We start from the raw sequence: 20,556 nt of genomic DNA, 5'->3' as shown, positions 1-20,556 counted from the left end.
AAATATGCAAACTGATGTTAAGGTGTAAAAGGTAAATGACGCTAATATAAATGTGAGGCAGACTGATTAAAATCCAGACGGAAGGATTGGACTGTGATCCAAGAACCTGATTCTACGTATATTTTCAACTTGATGGCTTTGATTTAGAGTTAAATATAATCCAGAACTGCTTTGATCTCATAGCCGATGTGTACAGAAAAATTTCCCGACAGACTGCAGTACTCAAGCGAATGAAAAAGATTCTCCGATTTCATACAAGAAAACTTCTCTAACTCACTGTTATCCTTCTGCACTTACACTACCGATCAGAGACCCGCATTTTTGACGCAAAGTTGCCAAAAATTTGTAAAAAAAAAAACGAGAATGCCCTCCGTTTTGTTTAAAATGAAAAGCAAACAGTCTATATTCAACTGCTCGACAGAATAGGCCTGTCATCACTTGAAAATCAACGTCTTGCTGACATGATAATCTGCAATGTCTACCACGTTACTGATAATAAGCACACACCAAAAATTGTTAGAGAACTGCTTGATATTTTTAAATGCTTTGGACAAGGATATAGACCTTGTTTGCCGTGTTTACTTGTTTTCCAATCATGAATAACCTGACATTATCTGAGGGATTGTATTTCATTTGCAAAGTGTTCCTATTCATTTGGATTTCTGTCTAGAAGACACTGCAACTCACTTTCTAAGGACTACACTTAATCTGCAAGCGGGGATTTGCATAAGGTGCAAATAAGCTTGGACTATCGTTGGTTTATTTTCTCACAAGCTACATCTAGGAGTCGAACTAACAGATTATCTTGTAATACCCCTAACCGAAACAGCGACACAGTTTCTTTGGAAACTTCACCCATTTCATTCCTCTATGCCTTAAGCTGCCACTTTTCCCTGCTCGACTAGTGATAGCAAAATAGACTCGGAGCTGAGTGTACTTTATTTCACACGAACACATTCTAAATTAAGACAATTGAAAAAAAAAAAGGAGAAATTTAAAGTACATTTTTATATATTCCTCAGAAACTCATTACTAAAGAATCAATTTTTGCCAATAAAGCTATTACGCAAGCATCCTGTGGTGTTACATCAGCATTGCCAGCAGTGATTATTCATAAATTTCTTAGTCCTTTAAACATGTTTATCGGATTTGATCAGTAATGTCCAACTCCAGGAGTCCAATTCAGTCTGTAAGCATACAAGTGATAACAAAATCGGACGACCGCGCAGCGGAAGTCCGATTTGTTTATCACTACAATCAAAATGTAATGGATTGCTGGTGATTGGTTGATTTCAATTACAACTTTGAATGTGATTGGCTTATTGAACTGTCCGTTAACAAACTGTCCGATAACAACTTGGCAAATGAATTAGTGGAAAATAGGAGCTTTTGAAGCCCATCACTATGGAGGAAATTGTAATTTTTTTATGATCAGGCAAATTATTCGACTTTGATGCTTAAGTATTAGCATCAAATCCATTGGATTTAAGATAAAACCAGGTTATTAAATAGTATTGAATTTTAGGTCAAGGCTAACAACTGCATTTGGTTATAAAGCTGCTTAAAGAACATAATTGATCCAACTAGAACCAGCTGCAGAAACGAAAAGTGATAACAATACTTCGTTCCCATTTTTCCATTGTTTAGCACGGTCTCCTTTGTACCTTTGTTTTGTTCGGATGTCTTTCAATACACCATTTACATGAAATTTCGGTTTTTGGTCATCTTTTTATCTCATAATTTGTTTTAGCTCCTGAGCCATCACAGTTCCAGCCGCTATGTATCCAGAAAAACCACTTATAACCAAAGTCATCATGAGTGGGTTGACATTTATCCTTATATTGGCGTGTGAACTCGGCAACGGTCTAATGTTCGCTATGATTGCTCGGTTTAAGTCGTTACGAACAATTCAGAACATCTTGATCGCCAATCTTTGTCTAGTGGATTTTCTAAGTGCAGTTATAGCCTTTACTATGTATATGATTTACACAGTTTTAGAGGCTGGTTGGTTTAGGGGCGAAGCATTAGGAATTCTAACATGCGGTTTCGATCGGCTCTTTGCGACACTAAATCTACTTTCTATGCTCGTCATTTTGGTAAACAAGTACCTGGCAATTTCGTATGGTTTTAAGTATCTTGCTTGGAAAACAAAGACGAATGCAGTCATCTGTATTTCTCTCGTTTGGTTTGTCAGTATTATTTCGACGGTCTCATCCTTGATCCTGCTTTCCGACATCAATCTTGGTGATGCGCATGTTATTCACTACAGAACTGAGATCTTTAAACAAGGAAAACTCTTCGTCGCTGCTACAAGAGCGTTTTTTGTCTCCTTTGCAGTAATACTGTCGTGCTTGACAGCTCGTGCAATACAGGTGGAGAAAAAAAAGGTACCAAATTATGTTTGTTTTGTTTTGTTAATTGTTATTCAATCTGTCATTTATGTATTTTTGGAATCATCTCACGGATGATGGACGCGGGTATATCTGTATTAAGGGGGTAAGTTTCTAAAGAAACTGTGGTGTTGCGTCGGTGGGAGAGTATAGCAGGTAATTTAGTGTTAACAACTGGGTTGAAAACGTAAATTAGCCACCGTAAAGGGTAAAAAAGCTGACGTTTCGAGCGTTAGCCCTTCGTCAGAGCGATTAGAGGAATTGTGGGTTGTGTGTGGATTTATATCTAGAAAGTGGAGCTACACAATTGGTGGGAATATGGTGACGAGAAAAAAGGAATAAATTAGGAAAGGCGAAACAGGAAGACGACTGGGTGACCGATTCCGAGAACACCTTCGCGATGTGGAAAGAAATGACAAGGACGCATCTAAACCAGTCGCTAGACACTTTAATCTTCCTTATCATTTTAAACAGCATATGGCAGTATGCGGCCTTTCCCTACATCAAGGCAGTTCGGAAAGCCGTAAAACACTAGAACAAAAATTTATATTCCAAATCGGCACCCTTAATCCCCACGGAATCAACGAGCGCTTTTCATTCAACTAATTTATTCTTGTTTTCTCGTCACCATATTCCCACCAATGGCGTAGCTCCACTTTCTACATATAAATCCACACACCACCCACAATTCCTCTAATCGCTCTGATGAAGGGCTAACGCTCGAAACGTCAGCTTTTTTACCCTTTACGGTGGCTAATTTACGTTTTCAACCCAGTTGTTAACACTAAATTACCTGCTATATCTGTATTATCTTGTTATTAACCAAGAGGAATCGAATTGGCCAAATAGTAGCTTTAGATGATTATGCAAGACTTTCTCATGATAAAAAGAAGCAATAGTGACATCATATATGTATCTGTCCTCCAATAATAAATGCGTGCGTAATATAGCTTATTATATCATCCAAATCTCTAACCCAGATCCTATCGTTTAACTGCCACTGAAATGTAGGCTTGGCCGTGGAAGGCGTGGGTACGACACTAATATTATCCATGATAGCATAAAAAGGAATTGTTGCATAAACAGTATTTATTTTTTGCAGAGGGGAGTGATGAACCTATGTGCTACGCAGGCCGTGGCTCGACTTAAAAAGGACCTAAAAGCCATCAAAACCATCTTCATTACAATAGCTGCATATTTATTCTGCCACATTCCAGTCGTTGTGTTTGCTACGATAGGTCTTCAGGAAGTGAACCAGGCTCAAATGTGGTTTGCATTCATTGCTTGGTATTGTGCTTACTTCTCGAGCGCTGTTAACCCGATTATATACTATACTCGTTTACCTCGAGTCCGATGTGCCGTCAAGCAGTTCCTTAAAGATCCCTTTGGAACTAGTGAATACAACGAAGAGCAATACACCTACCATAATGCCGAGAACGGAGCGTTCAAGAATAACATTGAAAGAGAAGTTAGTGGAAGCTCTATTCAAGTCCATGGTAATGGAAATTCTACAAGTTTGAACCATGCAGGCAAACGAAAGAGGGAGATAAAGATTAGCAGTGCGAAAGCGCGTGCTTTGGTCGGGCCGGAGCAAACCTTACCCCATGAAAGCGAAGAGAAAGCTGAAAGATTTGACATCAACATGCCTGAGAAAATCACTTGGGATAAAACGTACATGAACATACAAACATCTCCATCCAAACATTATACAATAGGCTTAACCAAGATAAAACTTACTAAGCATTTAGGTAAAGATGTACAAGGCAAAATATCTCACTCAGGTTCTGGTGGGAAAAATAGGAGAAGATCTAAGACAAGGGAATCTAAAATTTATCCGCAGGAAGTTTCTGCGATGAGCAAGACAGACCACAGTGCTTTAGGTAAAGAAAATGGAGATTTGAATCGTTCAAGCTTCTCTGGTGGGAAAGCCAAGGGAGAGGTTCCTCCAAGGAAAGGAGGAAACAGCGTTGAAATTACTCCTGAGAATCAACAGGTTCGCAAGGTTGCATGGACAAACAAGGCAGAGTGAGAAATGAAAGTTTTGAACTGAATTTGCTGGAAAGGATCTCTCTTGTAAGACGAAAGTTAACTGCACTCCAACAGGCTTCCAGGATCGAGTCACCAAAGTGAACGGATTAAATCTCCTGAAAACACGAGGGACATATTTCACTGATGGAAATAAGGTCGAGGCATATGACACAGCCTTAACATACCTTGCATTTTGCACACCATTTATTTTCATCACAGCCGGCATTAAGGAAGACGTTGAGGAAAGATACAAACTCCCGCGTTGAGGCTGTCTGTTATATTACATGGGTACTAATTGTCAGTGTAAAGGCGAAGTTAAGGGGAAGGGATCCTTTTGTGAGCTCTTTTTTCAAAGTCAAAAGCCTAAAATATTCAGATGGCGAAAACTGGTGAATACCCTCTGTTTGACACACTGTGACTCTTTCCCCCCCCCCCCATGAAAAATCTTAGTTGCGCCCTTACAGTGCACCGAAACTGAGGAGATTTTTAGGCGATAAAATTATGACAAAAATTCAAGGCTTTAATCACGTGCGGCCAGATCCAAGCTCAGAACGTGTGCGGAACATGTGTGGTCATACTTGCTCCGTAGCATTCTAAAAAAATATAAGGAATTCTATTTAACATCAAGCACACCCGCCATCACACCGGCGTATCAACTTATGACGAACGCGTACGTCATAAAGCTAGTGGACGAGGTACGCTGGGGATACGGGAAGTTTTAATCCTCCCATTCCCCGCCCCCGCCCCCGCCCCCGCCATGATACAAACCCTCGGGATATACCTTAGGGATGTTGATATTTCTTATGGAAGACAAGTTATTAACAAATTAAGGTTGGCATATTTTCCTTTATTGGTAGTAAATGAGAGAAATCTACTATTAGCTTATTGTATTTACAACACCTAAGTTGACGATTATATGCAGTAAAGAGTAATTTAGCATTGTCAAGTGGGTTAATATCGTAAATTAGCCACCGTTAAGAGTTTCAAGGCTGACGTTTCGAGCGTTAGCCCTTCTTCAATCGCTCTGACGAAGGGATAACGCTCCAAACGTCAGCTTTGAAACTCTTTACGGCGGCCAATTTACGTTATCAACTCAGTTGATAACACTAAATTACATTGTTATACTCTCCCACCGACGCAGTACCACAGTCTCTTTTGCTTGGAATGGGTAAATGTTGACTTTGACATCGGCCGGCGGGGCGAGAACGACCGCGAAATCCCACGATGTTCTTTTAAAACAACTAAGATATGCACGCCAATGTTCACACGCGTAATTATTTACAATATAGCTGTGCATGCAACCATTAGGAATGACTTTAACGCATCATTTATAATCTGTCTACCGATCTCTTAAGTTTCTTCAGCACTAAGTCTTTTAATTTATATTATATATTTTTAGAATCTCTGTGTAACATATTCTAGCTTTTTTTAATCTACCTTCGATGAATCTCCAGGGCTTTATTCCAAAGCTTCTAACACAGTGTCCAGTATTAAAATTGTTTTTAAACGAACTGCAACACGCAAGTATTTTAGCAAATACCGTGTAATACAGACATCATATTTTTGTTCACACTGGACACTTTGATTACCTTTCCTCAGAAACCAGGGTTATATGCTTCTGCTTCCATGCAAAGGGAAAACATTTCAAAATAATTTCCCAGAGGAAATCGCAAATTCTCCCTCAGAACTTAGTCGGTGTGTCTTAACGTTAGTTTGGAGAATTTAAAGCATATTGGAAAAAATTATTTCTTATGGTTTAAAGTATTTTTTGCTTGAGCCTATTTTAAAGTTAGCTCCCCTCATAGATTGTCACGAGAGTATTTCTGCACAAATTCGCTCCGAGGAGCCTTTCTTGCATTTGATGAAACGCGAAATGTGTTCCTCCAGGTACTCTAAAGGGATCTCTCCTTGACGAAGAATTTGGTAGTGAAACTCTTTCATCGAGAAACTCTCTCCCAGTTCTCTTTGGGCCTGTTGCCTCAATTTGACGAACGTCTCGTGGCCAATCATGTAGCTCATGGCAATTGCTGGAGTATTTTGGAACCGCGTGATATCCTTGACGGCCAGGTCACTTTCGTCCCAAGCGTACTGCGCGTAAAGGTTGATGGCCTCCTCGCGCGTCATTCCGAGGTAATTAACGCCACTGTCCAAAACAGATCGTAGGGCAGCGAGGATCTGGAAAGAAATAATTTTTGATTACCTAACCTCTGCCTTACGCATGCTCCGTGTTAAGCGTGTAATGCGTGATTACCTTATTTAGTAAAGAGCAGACGAAATGAGAAACACGGAATTTTAACGCGTGTCTGTATTTGTACAATCGAAGAAAAAATAATGGTCGGACAAAACATAAAGAAGTAAAGAGGAGTGTCTTTCTCTTACTGGTGGTTTCAATCAATTCAGTTCGCTGAACTTTATTTACAGTTCTTTCCTAGTTCGCTTTACATAAAGATTTATAGTTGGAGATATACAAAGTGCAGCCAAGGAGTTGAACACGAGACAACTGAGAACAAATCTTGTAAGTAGAAGAATGGAGGGCTTGAGCCTGGGACCACCAGGCACAAGTCCAGCTCCCTAACCGCTAGGCCACACTGCCTCACTATAGCTAACAATACAGGTGTCATTTGCGCATGAGTTACCTGATATTTCATCATCCCATATTTCTGCAACAAAATGTTCTTATCCAATACATTGATGTAGGAATTCGTATCTTTGGCCATCAAAGGATGTTCGACATAGGTTGCCCATCCTTCGGTGAAAGGGGGAATGTAGTTTTCAGCAGATATCCAGGATATTGCATCCCCACAAAGATCTTGAAAATTCTCGTCAAAACCTTGGACCTGAGATTAAAAAGTGAGTAACAAATTATGACTGTCGGACACTTTCGTAATGGACTAAGGGAAAGTGAGGGCAATTATCCAGGGGGGCGTTAAGGTATGATGTAAATTGAATTTTGGGTGGATGTTGCAGAACCACCACCGAAATAATAACGACGGCAGATAGGAACAGAAGAAATAACTACCATGAGCAAATGAGGCGCCGGAAAATGCAGATAACCTAGTCTGGATTGGTTTACTTTTGTATCTGATGGCTGACAGGGTGGCGTACGTTTTCTATACCAATCACAGGGCGTAATGGGTTTCTTTCGACTCTCAATAGAAAGTAGGTAGGGCTGGAAGGGCTAGTGGCAGACTGTCTGCTTGAGTGATAAATCTTCAAGACAGAGTTCAACGCATTTCAGGGACACAAAACAAAAACCAAAACACACATAAAATGTATAAAAGAAACAGACACCATGTAGCTTCTCTTACCTCCAAATGATGTCCTGGAAGCTGTTCATGAGATGTCGTCGTAAACTCTGTGTATTTTGGCCCAAAATCGTTCATAAAGAACGGCAGTGTCTGGCTCGCTGGGCAACCAATTTCGTAACCATGGAAACAAACACCAGGCTTGTAGTCGCCTTTTACAGAAATACCACAAGATGGTGTCGTTTTCTTCGAATTGGAATCGTAGAAGAGATTTTTTATCTTGGGTGTCAGAACTTGAGCAACCTTTTTGAATGAAGTAGAGCACACTACTTTTAAGTATCAAAGACTCGTTGTTTTTCTGAAAATAGGTTATTCTTTATCAAATGAAATATTTTTAATGGTAATGAGAATTTCCCAAAAGATTGGCCCTTCTTTCAAAATAAAGCGGTTGAAAACCAAAAGAAATAAACAAATTTTTTTTTCTTTTTGACTGACGTTGATGCCCCTCTAAGATTCTACTGTAACGGTGAGAATAGAAATTGACAAGAGTTTTACATACGTGTTTTGTGTAGTTGATCCACTTCTGTAGCGCTTTCCAGCGCATAGGGCAAAACGCGCGCGCTCCCTCAGTGTCAGTGCATTTCATATATGCTTCATCCCCAGACTCATTAATGGGGAAAGAATCGCGGTTAAAGAACATGTCACGTGATTTGAGAACTTCCCTGAACTTGACGACAGCCCGGCCTTCGTCCTTGATTCCGGTATATTGCTTCGCAAGATTCTTTACCTTTGACGAAAAGAAATCCATAAACCGCTGCACCTCCCTTTTACATCTACAAAACATGCGCTTCCGACACTGACTGATCGGGGCCGTGGGCAAGACACTAGTTTCAAATAAACGCTCTGGCCCTTAAGGGTGACTATCATCTAGTCTCTCTCTACATAATCGCCTCTAAACCACTCATAAAGGTCAGGAGAATAAAGGAAATTATCATAAACTCAAGATTAAGCTGTTGATTGTTAAACAAACTTTCCTTGTCAGCCCTTAAGTAAATGTATAGAGAACAACATGGACAAGATGCATACTGTTAGGGTGTAAAGAGTTAACATATTGTATGGCTTCGCTTGCCGAGTTGCTTTTTGTAACTTAACTGCTTTGTTATCGGATTCAGCCGTGAGGGCAAAACTGGTTTGGGTTCGAATTATTATAATAGAAACTTGATTTTTGTCCACTCCAAATGTTCGAAAACTTTCTTTACTAAGTGTTTCATTAATATGAAACCTTGTGTGTCCTACATTCTCGCAGTATGAAGAGGAAACGTGGCAGATCCTGGCCTTTATTCCGATATCTTTTAAATATAATTTTCAGAATATGATCCTTTATTTCAAAGAAAATTTTTATTGCAAAGGTTATACCCCCCCCCCCCCCCCCCCCAGACAGTTTGCTGGTACCCTGTACTCCTGGATGGAAAAGGTACCGTGATAATTCAACGATTATTATTGTTTCAAAGAATCCACCACAGTGCATCTTGTTAGAGTGAAAAGCGGGGCCTTTCGATTCACAATCAAGCACATAACTCTCCCTTTCGCAGCAAAGACAAACTTAAATACCTCGCTGAGTAAAGCTTCGAGTTTTTTGTAACCCATCGCTGTTAACTCGTCTGGAGAAACGGAGGTACTGGTGAAAAATGACAATAGTCTTTTGTACGAAGTACTTGCATTGAATTTGTCTCCATTCGGTAAGCTTCCAGTAGTCGGGCGAGATGGATCACGAACGCCATCGGCGTATACTGCATTTAAGGGTAATTTCGCTATTCCCGTTGCACCATCGTAACAATATTTGATATGTTCCTCTTCAAGGTATCTAAAATCAGTAAGAGATGTCACATGTTTATCAGTTAGGAACCATATCTACAGTACAATATTCAGTTGAGGGTAGAGGCCGGTAATCTGGCGATTTCAGTTTTTTGCCATTAGGTGTTGTGATTGGTCTAGAAAATCAGCAGCATTTTATTAACCAATCAAGTGCAGAATCAGAGCAATCACGACTCGGTCACTTACATTTTCCCGCCTTTTTTAAGTGAGCATATTCACTCTGAAATCTTGTTGGCTCTCAATCCGGATTGGCTGACGTGATTACTTTAGTTACCACTCTCGCTCGCTCGCACAGAAAAAAAATTAGACTCAGGTTAACGAGAATTTCAACCAGACGGCAAACGCTGGCAAGCACGCTCGAAATTTTGAATTGAATTTTTCACTGGAAATTTGATTTTAACAAGATAATAATGTCAGATGTTAAAATCTGTCACTGAATTTAAGTGCGCATGCTTAGATGCTTAAAGGCCGTAGTAGCAGTTCAGTTATCAACTACCAATGAAATTTGAGGCGCTGAGAATCATGGTCACACTTTGCACAAAAAATGCACTGGAGCGAACGTATCTATCTGATTCCCGAAGGCATTAAATTTTTATTACCCTCTGACAACCCAACAGGATATTATACCAGGTTTAGAGCAATTGATTTCCCATACCGTATAAGTCTTGTCAGCGGTTCGCCCAAGTAAACCAACAGAAATCGTCGGAGGGACTGGTATACGCCTTCTCCTCGTGTCTCGTACCACGTGGCGTTCATTTCGGGCGTGATTTTTGAGGTGAATCCTTCTGAGAGGACTTTTTTCCCTAATTGCTCGTTGAAAATTCCTGAATAGTAAATAGATTTGCTTCAGAAACAGGCAGGATCACTTAATAACAAACTGACAGACATAAAAAATACAGACGGACATAAGTGAAGAGAGAGATAAATGGGCGGAAGGACAAGTGGCCTGAATGACAGACAGACAAACAGACAGACAGACAGACATAGACAGATGGACAGATAGACAGACAGACAGATAGATAGTCAGACAGACAGACAGATGGACAGATAGACAGACAGACTGACAGACTGACAGACAGACAGATAGACAGATAGACAGATAGACAGACAGACGGGAAGACAGACGTTTGCCTCTCTGTTTAAGAAAAGTACTGCAATTTCCTCCAAAGTGAAAACCTGCCTCATCAGAACGAACTGTCCCTCCTTAGTAAGTATCTTTCGGTGATTCGAATCTTACCTGTCTCGTTGTGCACAGCAAATTGATAATAATTTCTCTTAATCGCAATAATCCCAGCTTTGCAAGACTCCACAGAGCGGACTATTCCAGTTGCCACGCCCAGCTTCAGATTTTCAATGTATCGTGAAATTGTTTCGTTGTGTTTCTTAAAGAGTTCTTCAAGCCGTTTCAATTGTTGGAGATTACCGGGTTTGAAATAGGGTATCACGTTAAAAAAGTGTTGAAGCACACCGCAAATTGGCTGCCAACAATACAAATTTGGCTCAAACATCCAGTCACCCGTGTAATAATCTCGCTCGTAAGGACCCCAGTCGAAGGAATGCTTCAGCAAATATTGTGCCACATACATAGCTTTGTTTTCACGTAATTTCAAACGTGATCCATTCGACTTTCCGATGATCTCTTTCATCTTCTCGTACAACCTTCGAACTTCATCGGTGAAGTTCTTGATAGCACTCGGACTTGGATCATAAGGTCGATAATGTTTCGTAATCTCATCGAAAGTCACCTCCCTTTTCGACCCTATCTTCTCCGGCATTAGTTCATAGTGTTTATGGAAAAGTTCTTCGAGGTATACATTCAAACCAATGCGTTTGGCTTCTTCAGAGTAGCTACAACCAGCACGAAGACCGTTGGTCTTTGGATCGTCTCTTTTATCACCACTAGTCAATAAAATCACGAGAACAATAACCAATGCTAACAGGAGGAGTATTGGCAAGGCCACAAGAGCAATCTTAACGAGGCAAGATTTAGAATTTGAGGCGCGTTGTTTCTCTTTCCCAGTCTTGTGCGGCAAAAACGCGACTGTGGACACTAGGGATCCCGGCATGCCATTCTCTGAGGACGACGTGGATTTGCTTCGGTTTGAAGTCATCTAAATGGAAAGTAGACACTGCGCTTAGGCGTTTAACCCATTCATTCCTACGATATCCTTACTAATCCTCCTAAATGTTTTCCATACAATAGTATGATGATAGCTCGAAGACTTCGTTCTTGGATCAACTAATAATCCCCTTATTGATATTTTTCTTTATTTTCATCACTTTTCTGCTTGATATTGTATTGACATTGTAAGGAGAAATGGTGAATTGGTTACTAATAGGAGTTTAATCGTGAAGAACCATTTTCAACTAAGTAACCAAGTAAACCAGAACTGCATTTTTCTAAAAAAAAAAAAACTCGCAGCACCTTTTCAACCAATTAGATGCACAGATAAAAATAGGTTAGAAGTAATCACACTTTTCCCCGATCGAGGCCGTTTACATGATTATACTCAAATCCTCATCGGGTCCCTCTGACACTGATTATTTTTTGTGTGAAGTAATCGCTATTATTACTTTGATTTTAGTTTACAACGCGGAAGCCACGCGGAAATGAAAATGTTTTCGTAGTGTCATGAGTAACTCTCCTTTCAAGAGAGAGATAAGAGCAAATGATTTTGAAACGAAACATAGGTAATATTGGCAATATCGTCACTTTCCCGGGCATTGTGGCGCATTTTGCGGGCTAACGTGGAGATTTTGGCGGGCTAAAAAGTATTTAGCCAGCTTGCATGCCCGCGTGATTGTTTATATTGTTCTGTTGAGTTTTTATCCTCTCATTGCTATCCAAATTGATAATAATTAATAATAGTAGTACGGCTTATTTTCTTGGGCATAGATATGAATGAGTTGCGCCCTCCTTAGAGTTATTTGACCCTCCGCTGGTGGCTCGGGCTAAAATGACTCTGAGCCCCGGCGGGGCCCAAATTACGTTTCTGCCCGCGAACGTTTTATAGCCTAATTTCATTCTTTGTTAACAAAGCAAAAATTTCTGAAGTTTCAAATTTATACACAAAAAATAATAAAAAACTCTGATACCATCGATACCTTCATACCAGATTTCTGTCATCTTGCAGATTGCCGTGCAAGCTGCCGGCACGAATAATGCGCTCACCAGCAATAATAGTAACCCGCCAACATTTGGTAGATAAACGATTTGGCAGAATAAAAATTCTCAGCTTGTATAAACATCTGAGAATAAAAATATCGGCAAATGTAACATTGTAAGCAAAATTCAATTTTCTTCTTTCCCTGAGGGTCTATTAGATGATAGAAATCCCCGTCTAATATGAGGCACCCAAAAATTCTATTACATGAGTGCGGAATTACGCAAATGAAATCCCAAAAGAACCGCAATGCACAAATTTGATTTTTATCACAACAAATTTCATTTCCAGTTCTGCTAATCATCTCCTAGATCAGCTTAGTTAACTCGTTCTGATCTGATCTGCTACTTTCAAGCAAAGTTCCTCGAAAAACAAAAGGCATATCTGCATTTTTACCAACACTTGTGATTAAAATTACATCACGTCTCTGTCAAGGTGTTCGTACGGAACCCATTTCGTTCCGGAATAGATTCCATGTGTGAGACGAATGGGTTTGTTATTGCGCTGTTTGTTTACAGTTTCTTTCAGACAGGGTTACAAAATTTTGGTCTTCGTTTCCCACAAAATATTTTCGCTTAAATTAAATCATAAACATATACCGGTATTGTAGATTCATTTACAGAATTCAGAGAATTTTTCATGTACGAGTTTAGAACAATGCCTAATAAATTGCTATCGGTTCTTTTCAACGTTGATCTGGAATTTGTAAGTGATGCCCCGAAATAACTTTGTATCAAGCTGCACCGTTCTTGAGTGGCAAAATGGGGTCGAAAGCAAACTTTTAAGAGCCGTTAAGACAGAGTAGCTGTGTTCAAAGACAGGCCTTTGTCAATGGAAGGGCAAGCTGCAAAAAATTACATATCGTCCGATCGCCTAATGGCTAAAGAAAACAAACGAGTTACTACATACAGCTTACCTTCGATTCTCAACTCGTAGCTTGACGACGGAATTATGTAATGGGGCCTGAGATATTAAGTTGAAGAAACGTTCGTTTTATTCCACGATTTCCGGATGCTGTCCTGTTACCCCTTGATAAAGAATTTCACCGGGCAGGTCTTTACCACGTAGCTGTGACAGGTTCTAGAGTTCTGTGCGCGTGTGTTACACTGAGCTCATCATTAGGGCTGTGCACTTTGGCCTGTTTGCTTTGAGCTGCTCGCTCTGATTTCGTTGTGTGATACTATTGATTTAAACAAAGTTAACACCAAATAACTTATGCTAATTGATTTTTAAAACCGGTTGCTCATTATCATAAAGTAATAGCGTACAGTAGTCGTGATAAAAGAAATCGACGCTTTCAACTTCTTTGCTTCCAATTATCTCTTTTATTGAGAGATGAAACTGATTTCAACACTCTTGGCCGAGAGGCACACTGCGTCATTGTTTTCACGCCGACCCGAGCCGATTTTTCGGGACGGAAGCGCAAAATGTTTGCCAATTTGATTCAAAAGAGGTTACACTTTATCTAAATTCACAGCCGGGCCGGTAGGCTGATCTCACTGATCTCAATGTTACAATTTCTGTGGGACAAATTTTCAAATGGAGTGACATTTCCTCTGTGGGTTAAAATTTTGTAGCGTCTGCATGCGAAGTAAAAGTTTTTATATACAATCTGTTAATCATTTTATGCAAAGTTTTTCCCTTAGGTTTTTTTGCGGGTTGAAATTAATTGAAAATAAAAAAACCATGTTTATAAAGGTGTAAATAACAATTATTTATTGCAAAAGAATTGTATTGGACAAAAAACAATTGGAAATATTTACATCGTTCGAGAAGAGTGAACGATGTTATTAAATTTCGATAAACATACAAGTTTTACGTGAGCAATTTTTAGCGATTCAAATCTCCTATATTTGATGTCGCCTGTCGATTTCCAATTTAGCTAGCGGTTAAATCATTGTTGAGATGGAAAACGGCGATTAAATACACAAAGATTCGGTGTCATGGGGCAAAAACTGAAACAATTTATTTACAGTTTTATGAAGTACTCACCGTCGGTCCGAGATAAACCGTAGATATCCGCAAGACATTAATAAGAACTTCTTCTTGTTAAAGAGCACTTTATACGTCGAGTAATCTTAGCACAATATTTATTCAGAAAAGGAAAAAACGTATTATTTGTCCTGGGGTCGCTTTTATCTTTTTAGCTTGGGTGTACAGCTATATTATGGTATTTTGACGCCGTGACTCTGCCATATTTGATTGAGAGTATCACTTAACCTTTTCCGGGAGAAAAAAGACTATGACGTCAAAGGCAGATCTTAATTGGCGATAAAATGAACTTTCAATTTTTTTATCACCTGAAATCGTAATGAGATTTTCCAATAAGGCTTATACCATGAAATAACATGTTCAAATCCTACTTAAAGGCTGTTTATCGATGCCAATTTCGCTTAAAATTATACCGGCGACTTCCGCTCGGTAGCTCGTGCATTTGACAGCTGATAGAATGATCCAATAGAAGATTAACCCTTTAACTCCCAAGATCTGATTGTTTACACTCCCCTCTAGCTGCTCAAAATTTCCTTGCAAATTAGTTATGAGAACTTGGTGTTAGATCAAGATAGCAGCTTTTACCTGATAAATTTGAGAGAAGTTTCATGTTTATTACTTGTGGGAGCTAAAGGTTAACTGTATGACAGTTCAAAAACATGGGCATATCCGAGAATCAAGGCAAAACTGTTGAGGCTGTGAAGTAGATTGATATATTTTTTTGTTTTTATATTTTGTTTTTTTGTGTCCACTTTTTCCCGAAGCCTATTACTTGGAATAGAAAAAAGCCAATCAGAATTTTGCATTTGGAATCGAGGATATATCCTCATTATTGACACTTTACACCTTAACATCAGTATGCATATTCTCCATACTGGCCTTAATAAATTTCTTAAGGTGCTGACAAGGAGAATTTGTTTAACAATCAAAAGCTTCTTCTGTCGGTGATCATTTCCTTTATTCTCAAGATCTCAACGTGTGATTCAGCGGTGATAATGTAAGAAGAAATTTAATGCTAGTCACTCTCAGGGTTTTAAGAGTAAACATTTGGAGGAAAATTTTCCTGAAGTACATCCAAACTTGGTCATTAATTTAGTTGTGCTTTTTTGAGTGTTTCCTCCTTTGACGGCAAGCGCCATTCTCGAGTGATCATTTCCGGGACGTAATTCAAACTCTTTACTGTGCCAAAAAAGAAAATATATAGATTGATAAAAATATTTAATATAATTCATTGTGCCAATCTATCTTCCAGGACCTTCTTGTTACGGAATGACCGCGGGCGGTGCAGTGGACACTAAGCGGCTCCAAGGATTGAGGATCAGGCGAGGTTACTTTGTCCTTGGAGACGGGCTCTGTATTTCAAAATGGCGTCTTGTCAACATTCAAAACTCAGCTGTTAATCAAGCTTGATAAGGGCGATCTTGGTTTAATATGGAGCTGTCTACTTCAGGAAAAAGCGTGGTAGACTTGAATACGTCTTTCGTCGGTGGAAACGGAAGAAATGGTTTGCAATCTAATGGAACAACAAATGGCGGTAAGCTTCGATAGCGTTTTGGGTGATCGAAAATTATTTTCAGTCTTGTACTGTTCTTTACATTTCCTGTTAACACAGTTGAACGTTAAAAGACCCTTTTATACAGTTTGCTACAAAAAGGTGCCGTAGTACTTACTACATAGAGGAAACAGAGGATAGCTCGTCAAAATGTTGTCTTCATGTTATAACTGAGGAGTGGACACTAGCAGAAAATAAATTTATTAGGAATTCATGTTTGTCATGTCTAGATCTCAAACAAATCAGTCCAGTATTGGTAGCATTTGAGCAAGAACTTTCAAGATTTATTAAATACATTAAAAAGAAATCCGAACCAGGACTGAAGACCAAGAAGAATGACGAAGAACCTCTGGCAAGAGGGTATGTACATGTATAGCTGTATATGTACAACGTAAATGTTTGGCGTGTTTTGTTTGTCTTTTGATTTTTGCGTTGAACTTTTGCATCCACCTGAAAGTTTATTCTGTTAAATGATCTCTGCAAATTTCTCTGCCTACCACTGTCCTAAGAATCTTGTGTTTGAATTCAAAACTGTATTGACTATTGATAATTGTTTTGACTTTCATTTTCAACCAGTTTGAGGATGTATATATAAAACTGTGAAACAACGTTACAGTACTGATCTGTCTTTGGAATCATAACATCAAATATAATTGTGCATAATGCCTTGATATATATTCCTCTTAAGATGTCAGAATGATCACGAAAAAGTGTTTGATGTATTTTTGCGTAGTAACATTTGAGGATCCACTATTTTGTAGTAATTTTTCTTTCCTTGTATCAATTCACGGAAAGGTCAAACACATTGTTTTCCATGTGGAACACATATGAGAGCCGTTTACCGCAATCTTACTATCAAGAGAAGCTTTTAAACACTGGAGATTTCCTTTTCTCTGTCAAGGTAAACAAATTGCATTGCAGTCTTATGAAAAAGTCACATGTTTGTCTATGTCTGCATACTTTTCATGTTTGTAGAAACAGGATTGACCAACTTAATTCCTTACTTTAGCAAGTGTTTTTTTTAAATTTTTTTTTGTAGTGACATACTTGAAAAGTTGGAGTTGTTAAAATTTTTGGCAGTTTACTTTTCTCATTTTTCATGGAAGGCATAACTGTGTGTATAATATTATTACCTCAATATTTGTCATGTAATTATGTTTGTGTCAACTTTGGTTTTCTTTGAAGGGTGGTAAGTGAAAAAATCTGAGAATTAATGAAAGCCCTTAACTTCTTTTTAAGACACTGAACAATTTGAGCCACATCTTCAGTATTCCAGCAGTTTTATACTGAAAAAAAAAACAAATAACAAGATCGGGTGGAAAGTTTGTGACAATTATGATTCTTCAATGTACTTTTTTACCAGCCTTAATTTGTACATATTCTAACATCCTGAAGGAATACAAACTTGCGCAGTTTCACTGCTATGGAAGATATCTGGCTAAACATGTTCAGAGGAATCTCACACTTAGTGAGACTGCAGAGCTGGATGCAGATAAATTTTACAAGATGCATTTGCCAAATGGTCTTGACAATCTGGCTTCTGCTACAATGGTGGTAAGTGAAATACTTGTTTAGTTATATAATCCCAATTCTGATAAAGTCTTTCACTTGTCATATACATGTATTAAGCCTGAAAGGCATCATGGATTACAAAATTCTACATCTGTTATACAGAATTTTCTAGCTGAATTTCAACAACCTGAGCAATTGTTTTATCCAGGCAGATAATTTTTTCACAAGCAGGAGCTAATTATTTTTCTGTCATGGAGAGAAGTGCATTTTTATCACCTTGCTCTTTCTATATTCCATGGTCCAGTTATTTAACACCCATTCTTTTAATAATTATTTCTAATACATTACAGCTCAAAGGTACTTGGCCCTAAATTAACGCAAGAAAACACCTATAAAAAAATATAAAAAAATGTAACACTGTGCATAGGGTCTTATGGGTTATAGGATGATTTCCCATTATTTACAATAGTTACCATTTCTGTAGCTCAGCTGGCTTTACATTATTAGTCCTGAGAAACATTACTTAAATTTAATTCTGTGTTTTTGTTTTACAGTATATCGTAAGAAAGAGATAAAAAAAGTGTTCATAATTGTTGTTGTTGCAAAATTTTAAACTAAATATAATTTTTAACAGCTGCGATCGGCTCTTGGTGAAGCTATTTGTTTTTATCATGTGAACACTGCTGAGGACCCAAAACTGCAGGTACTGTTAACTGATGTACAATTGTGCACCTTTTCATTTTACCAACTATTAGTGGCAAGCACACTGTAGCTTGCAAGGTAACAATGACAGGGAAGCCCTTTTGAATTGGAAAACTACTTAGTGCTTTAAAGAATCTTTTATCCAGTTATGTGGATCCATGCCGCCATCTTGCAACTTAGGAATTTTTAGGGAACTTAACACATACCTTTCTAGAAAATATTTGTAGATATTACTTTAACATGTTATCTTATACTTTTAATAAAATTATAAGTCATAGTCTATGTTAAATATGATGTAACCATTTAAATGTTTTTAATATCTATATTCATATGAAATAATTTCCAAAATTGCATATTTTTAGGTGTAATTATGTTGTCAACCATTTGATCCCTAAGAGTGACCAGCATCTAATTTCTCCTGATGTGATCACCCCTGATCCATTAATATTTAAGTCACGAGAATCAAGGAAATGATCACAAAGTAAAGAAGCTTTTGATTGTTAAACAAATTTTCCTTGTCAGCACCATAGAAAAACTATTTTTAATCACAAATTATGCATACTGATGTTAGGGTTTAACCCTTTAACTCCCACGATCTGATCATCAATTCTCCCCTCTTGTGACTACATATTACCTTGTTAATTACTTGTGAGAATTTGTAGTTCAATCAAGATAATGTCTTCTGCCTGATAAGTTAATGTATTCTCTTTAGCTGTAAGTTGGGATGATGTAGGGATACTCTTAGGAGAAGTTACACATTAATTACTTCTAGGAGTTAAAGGGTGGAAGGATTACTAAATGCTTATTCTCTCTTCTTTGAACACTTGAACTACTTAGTATGAATTGCATTAACCCTTAAACTCCCAAGATTTCATTTGTAATTCTCCTTACTGTCAGCCAAACAAGTTATGTGATGTTAGTTTGGAGAATTTGGAGTTGGATCAACCAATCCCCTAATTGATATTTTTCTTTATTCTCATTACTTTTCTGCTTGACATCATATCGATAGTGTAAGGAGAAATTCTTTCTAGGTCATTAGAGGGACTTAAAATGGTTAATTACTATTCTGAGAAAGTAGTTTTGAACATGTGCCTAGTCAGGAATTAAACCACAGGAAGAGAAACTGGGACTAATCCAGATATCACTGCAGCTACAAATTAACCCTTTCACTCCTGAGATCTTATTAGTAATTCTCCTTACTGTCTGTTTTACAATTCTTATAATGTTAGTTCTGAGAATTTGGTCTTTGATCAACTTAAAATCTTTAATTTATATTTTTCTTTATTCTCATCACTTGTCTGCTCAATATTGTATTGATATTGTAAGGAGAAATTCTACCTTGGTCACTCATGGGAGTTAAAGGACCGGTTTTTAACTTAAATTTAAGTTTGGCAGCCAAATCCTGAGAAGAAATGCTAGTCAGGTATTCCAGACGCCATTTTGACAACTGATGTTTTCATTAGTTGTTAAAACGGCTGCTCAAATACTTGGTCACTTCTTACTGGGAGATAAGTTTGGTATTGAATTGTACATATGTTAATATGTGGTTGGTAGTCAGTGGTCAATTTTGAACACTCTGCACATAATTTGACTCTATTTAACAAATAGAATCCAAGTTGCCGAGTGTCTGTTCAGTAATAAATCACAGAGAACGTCAAAATGTGGTAAGAGCAAAAAAGTGGCACTGATGTTCTTACCACATTTTGACGTCCTCTGTGATCTATTACTGAACAGACGCACAGCAACTTGGAATCTATTTGTTTTATATTATAAAGAATTAAAAAAGGTTTTAATGATGACGTCATCTATTCGTCTGTCCTCCAATAGGTCATAAGTGAGAACCAATCAGAATGCGTGTATAACTGAGCTTATTATATAAAATATAATAGCAATTATTGTGTTGAGAATAAGAAGCCAATTAATTTGTATTTGACAAAAATGTGAACACCATGTGTCATTTGTTAGGTGTGTTCTGTGACTTTGCTATATGACTGTACACTGGAAGTTAAAAAATGACTAATTGTAATTGCCATATATAGGAAGGAAAAAACAGAGCATACAGAAAGAACTACTAGAGATGTTGGTTATGCAAGACT

At 38.1% G+C, this 20,556-nt stretch overlaps 2 protein-coding genes across 2 annotated transcripts in view; one reads left to right on the top strand and one right to left on the bottom strand.

The window, feature by feature from the left end:
- Window positions 1-5,244: 5,244 nt before the first annotated feature.
- On the bottom strand, window positions 5,245-14,888 carry LOC131777216 (uncharacterized). The gene is made up of 9 exons (XM_059093450.2): window positions 14,695-14,888; window positions 13,619-13,882; window positions 10,776-11,649; window positions 10,194-10,362; window positions 9,275-9,527; window positions 8,223-8,450; window positions 7,727-7,966; window positions 7,055-7,255; window positions 5,245-6,593 (listed from the first exon to the last, which is right to left on the bottom strand). The coding sequence occupies exons 3-9, from the start codon at window positions 11,647-11,649 to the stop codon at window positions 6,228-6,230; spliced, it is 2,331 nt and encodes a 776-aa protein (XP_058949433.2). The 5' UTR covers window positions 13,619-13,882; window positions 14,695-14,888; the 3' UTR covers window positions 5,245-6,227.
- Window positions 14,889-16,058: 1,170 nt separating this feature from the next.
- Window positions 16,059-20,556, top strand: part of LOC131777200 (cilia- and flagella-associated protein 54) — a 38,495-nt gene continuing 33,997 nt past the window's right edge. Inside the window, exons 1-5 of the mRNA XM_059093433.2 lie at window positions 16,059-16,228; window positions 16,477-16,606; window positions 17,042-17,147; window positions 17,642-17,800; window positions 18,393-18,461. Of these exons, the coding sequence (XP_058949416.2) occupies window positions 16,126-16,228; window positions 16,477-16,606; window positions 17,042-17,147; window positions 17,642-17,800; window positions 18,393-18,461 (567 nt within the window). The 5' untranslated portion in view covers window positions 16,059-16,125. The remainder of the gene's footprint in view (window positions 16,229-16,476; window positions 16,607-17,041; window positions 17,148-17,641; window positions 17,801-18,392; window positions 18,462-20,556) is intronic.

This window comes from Pocillopora verrucosa, chromosome 11 (assembly GCF_036669915.1).
Source record: "Pocillopora verrucosa isolate sample1 chromosome 11, ASM3666991v2, whole genome shotgun sequence".
In the NCBI taxonomy this organism is placed as follows: domain Eukaryota; kingdom Metazoa; phylum Cnidaria; class Anthozoa; order Scleractinia; family Pocilloporidae; genus Pocillopora; species Pocillopora verrucosa.
This window is presented reverse-complemented; position numbering and strand designations above follow the sequence as displayed.

What these genes read in the sequence shown, in the direction of transcription:
- LOC131777216 (XM_059093450.2), bottom strand. Translation starts at nt 11,649, where the DNA reads ATGACTTCAAACCGAAGCAAATCCACGTCGTCCTCAGAGAATGGCATG. An exon ending in TCGAAGCTTTACTCAGCGAG is followed by an intron (nt 8,451 to 9,274) that starts GTATTTAAGTTT and finishes TTTTCGTCAAAG; the next exon opens with GTAAAGAATCTTGCGAAGCA. An exon ending in TTCCAGGACATCATTTGGAG is followed by an intron (nt 7,256 to 7,726) that starts GTAAGAGAAGCT and finishes TTTTAATCTCAG; the next exon opens with GTCCAAGGTTTTGACGAGAA.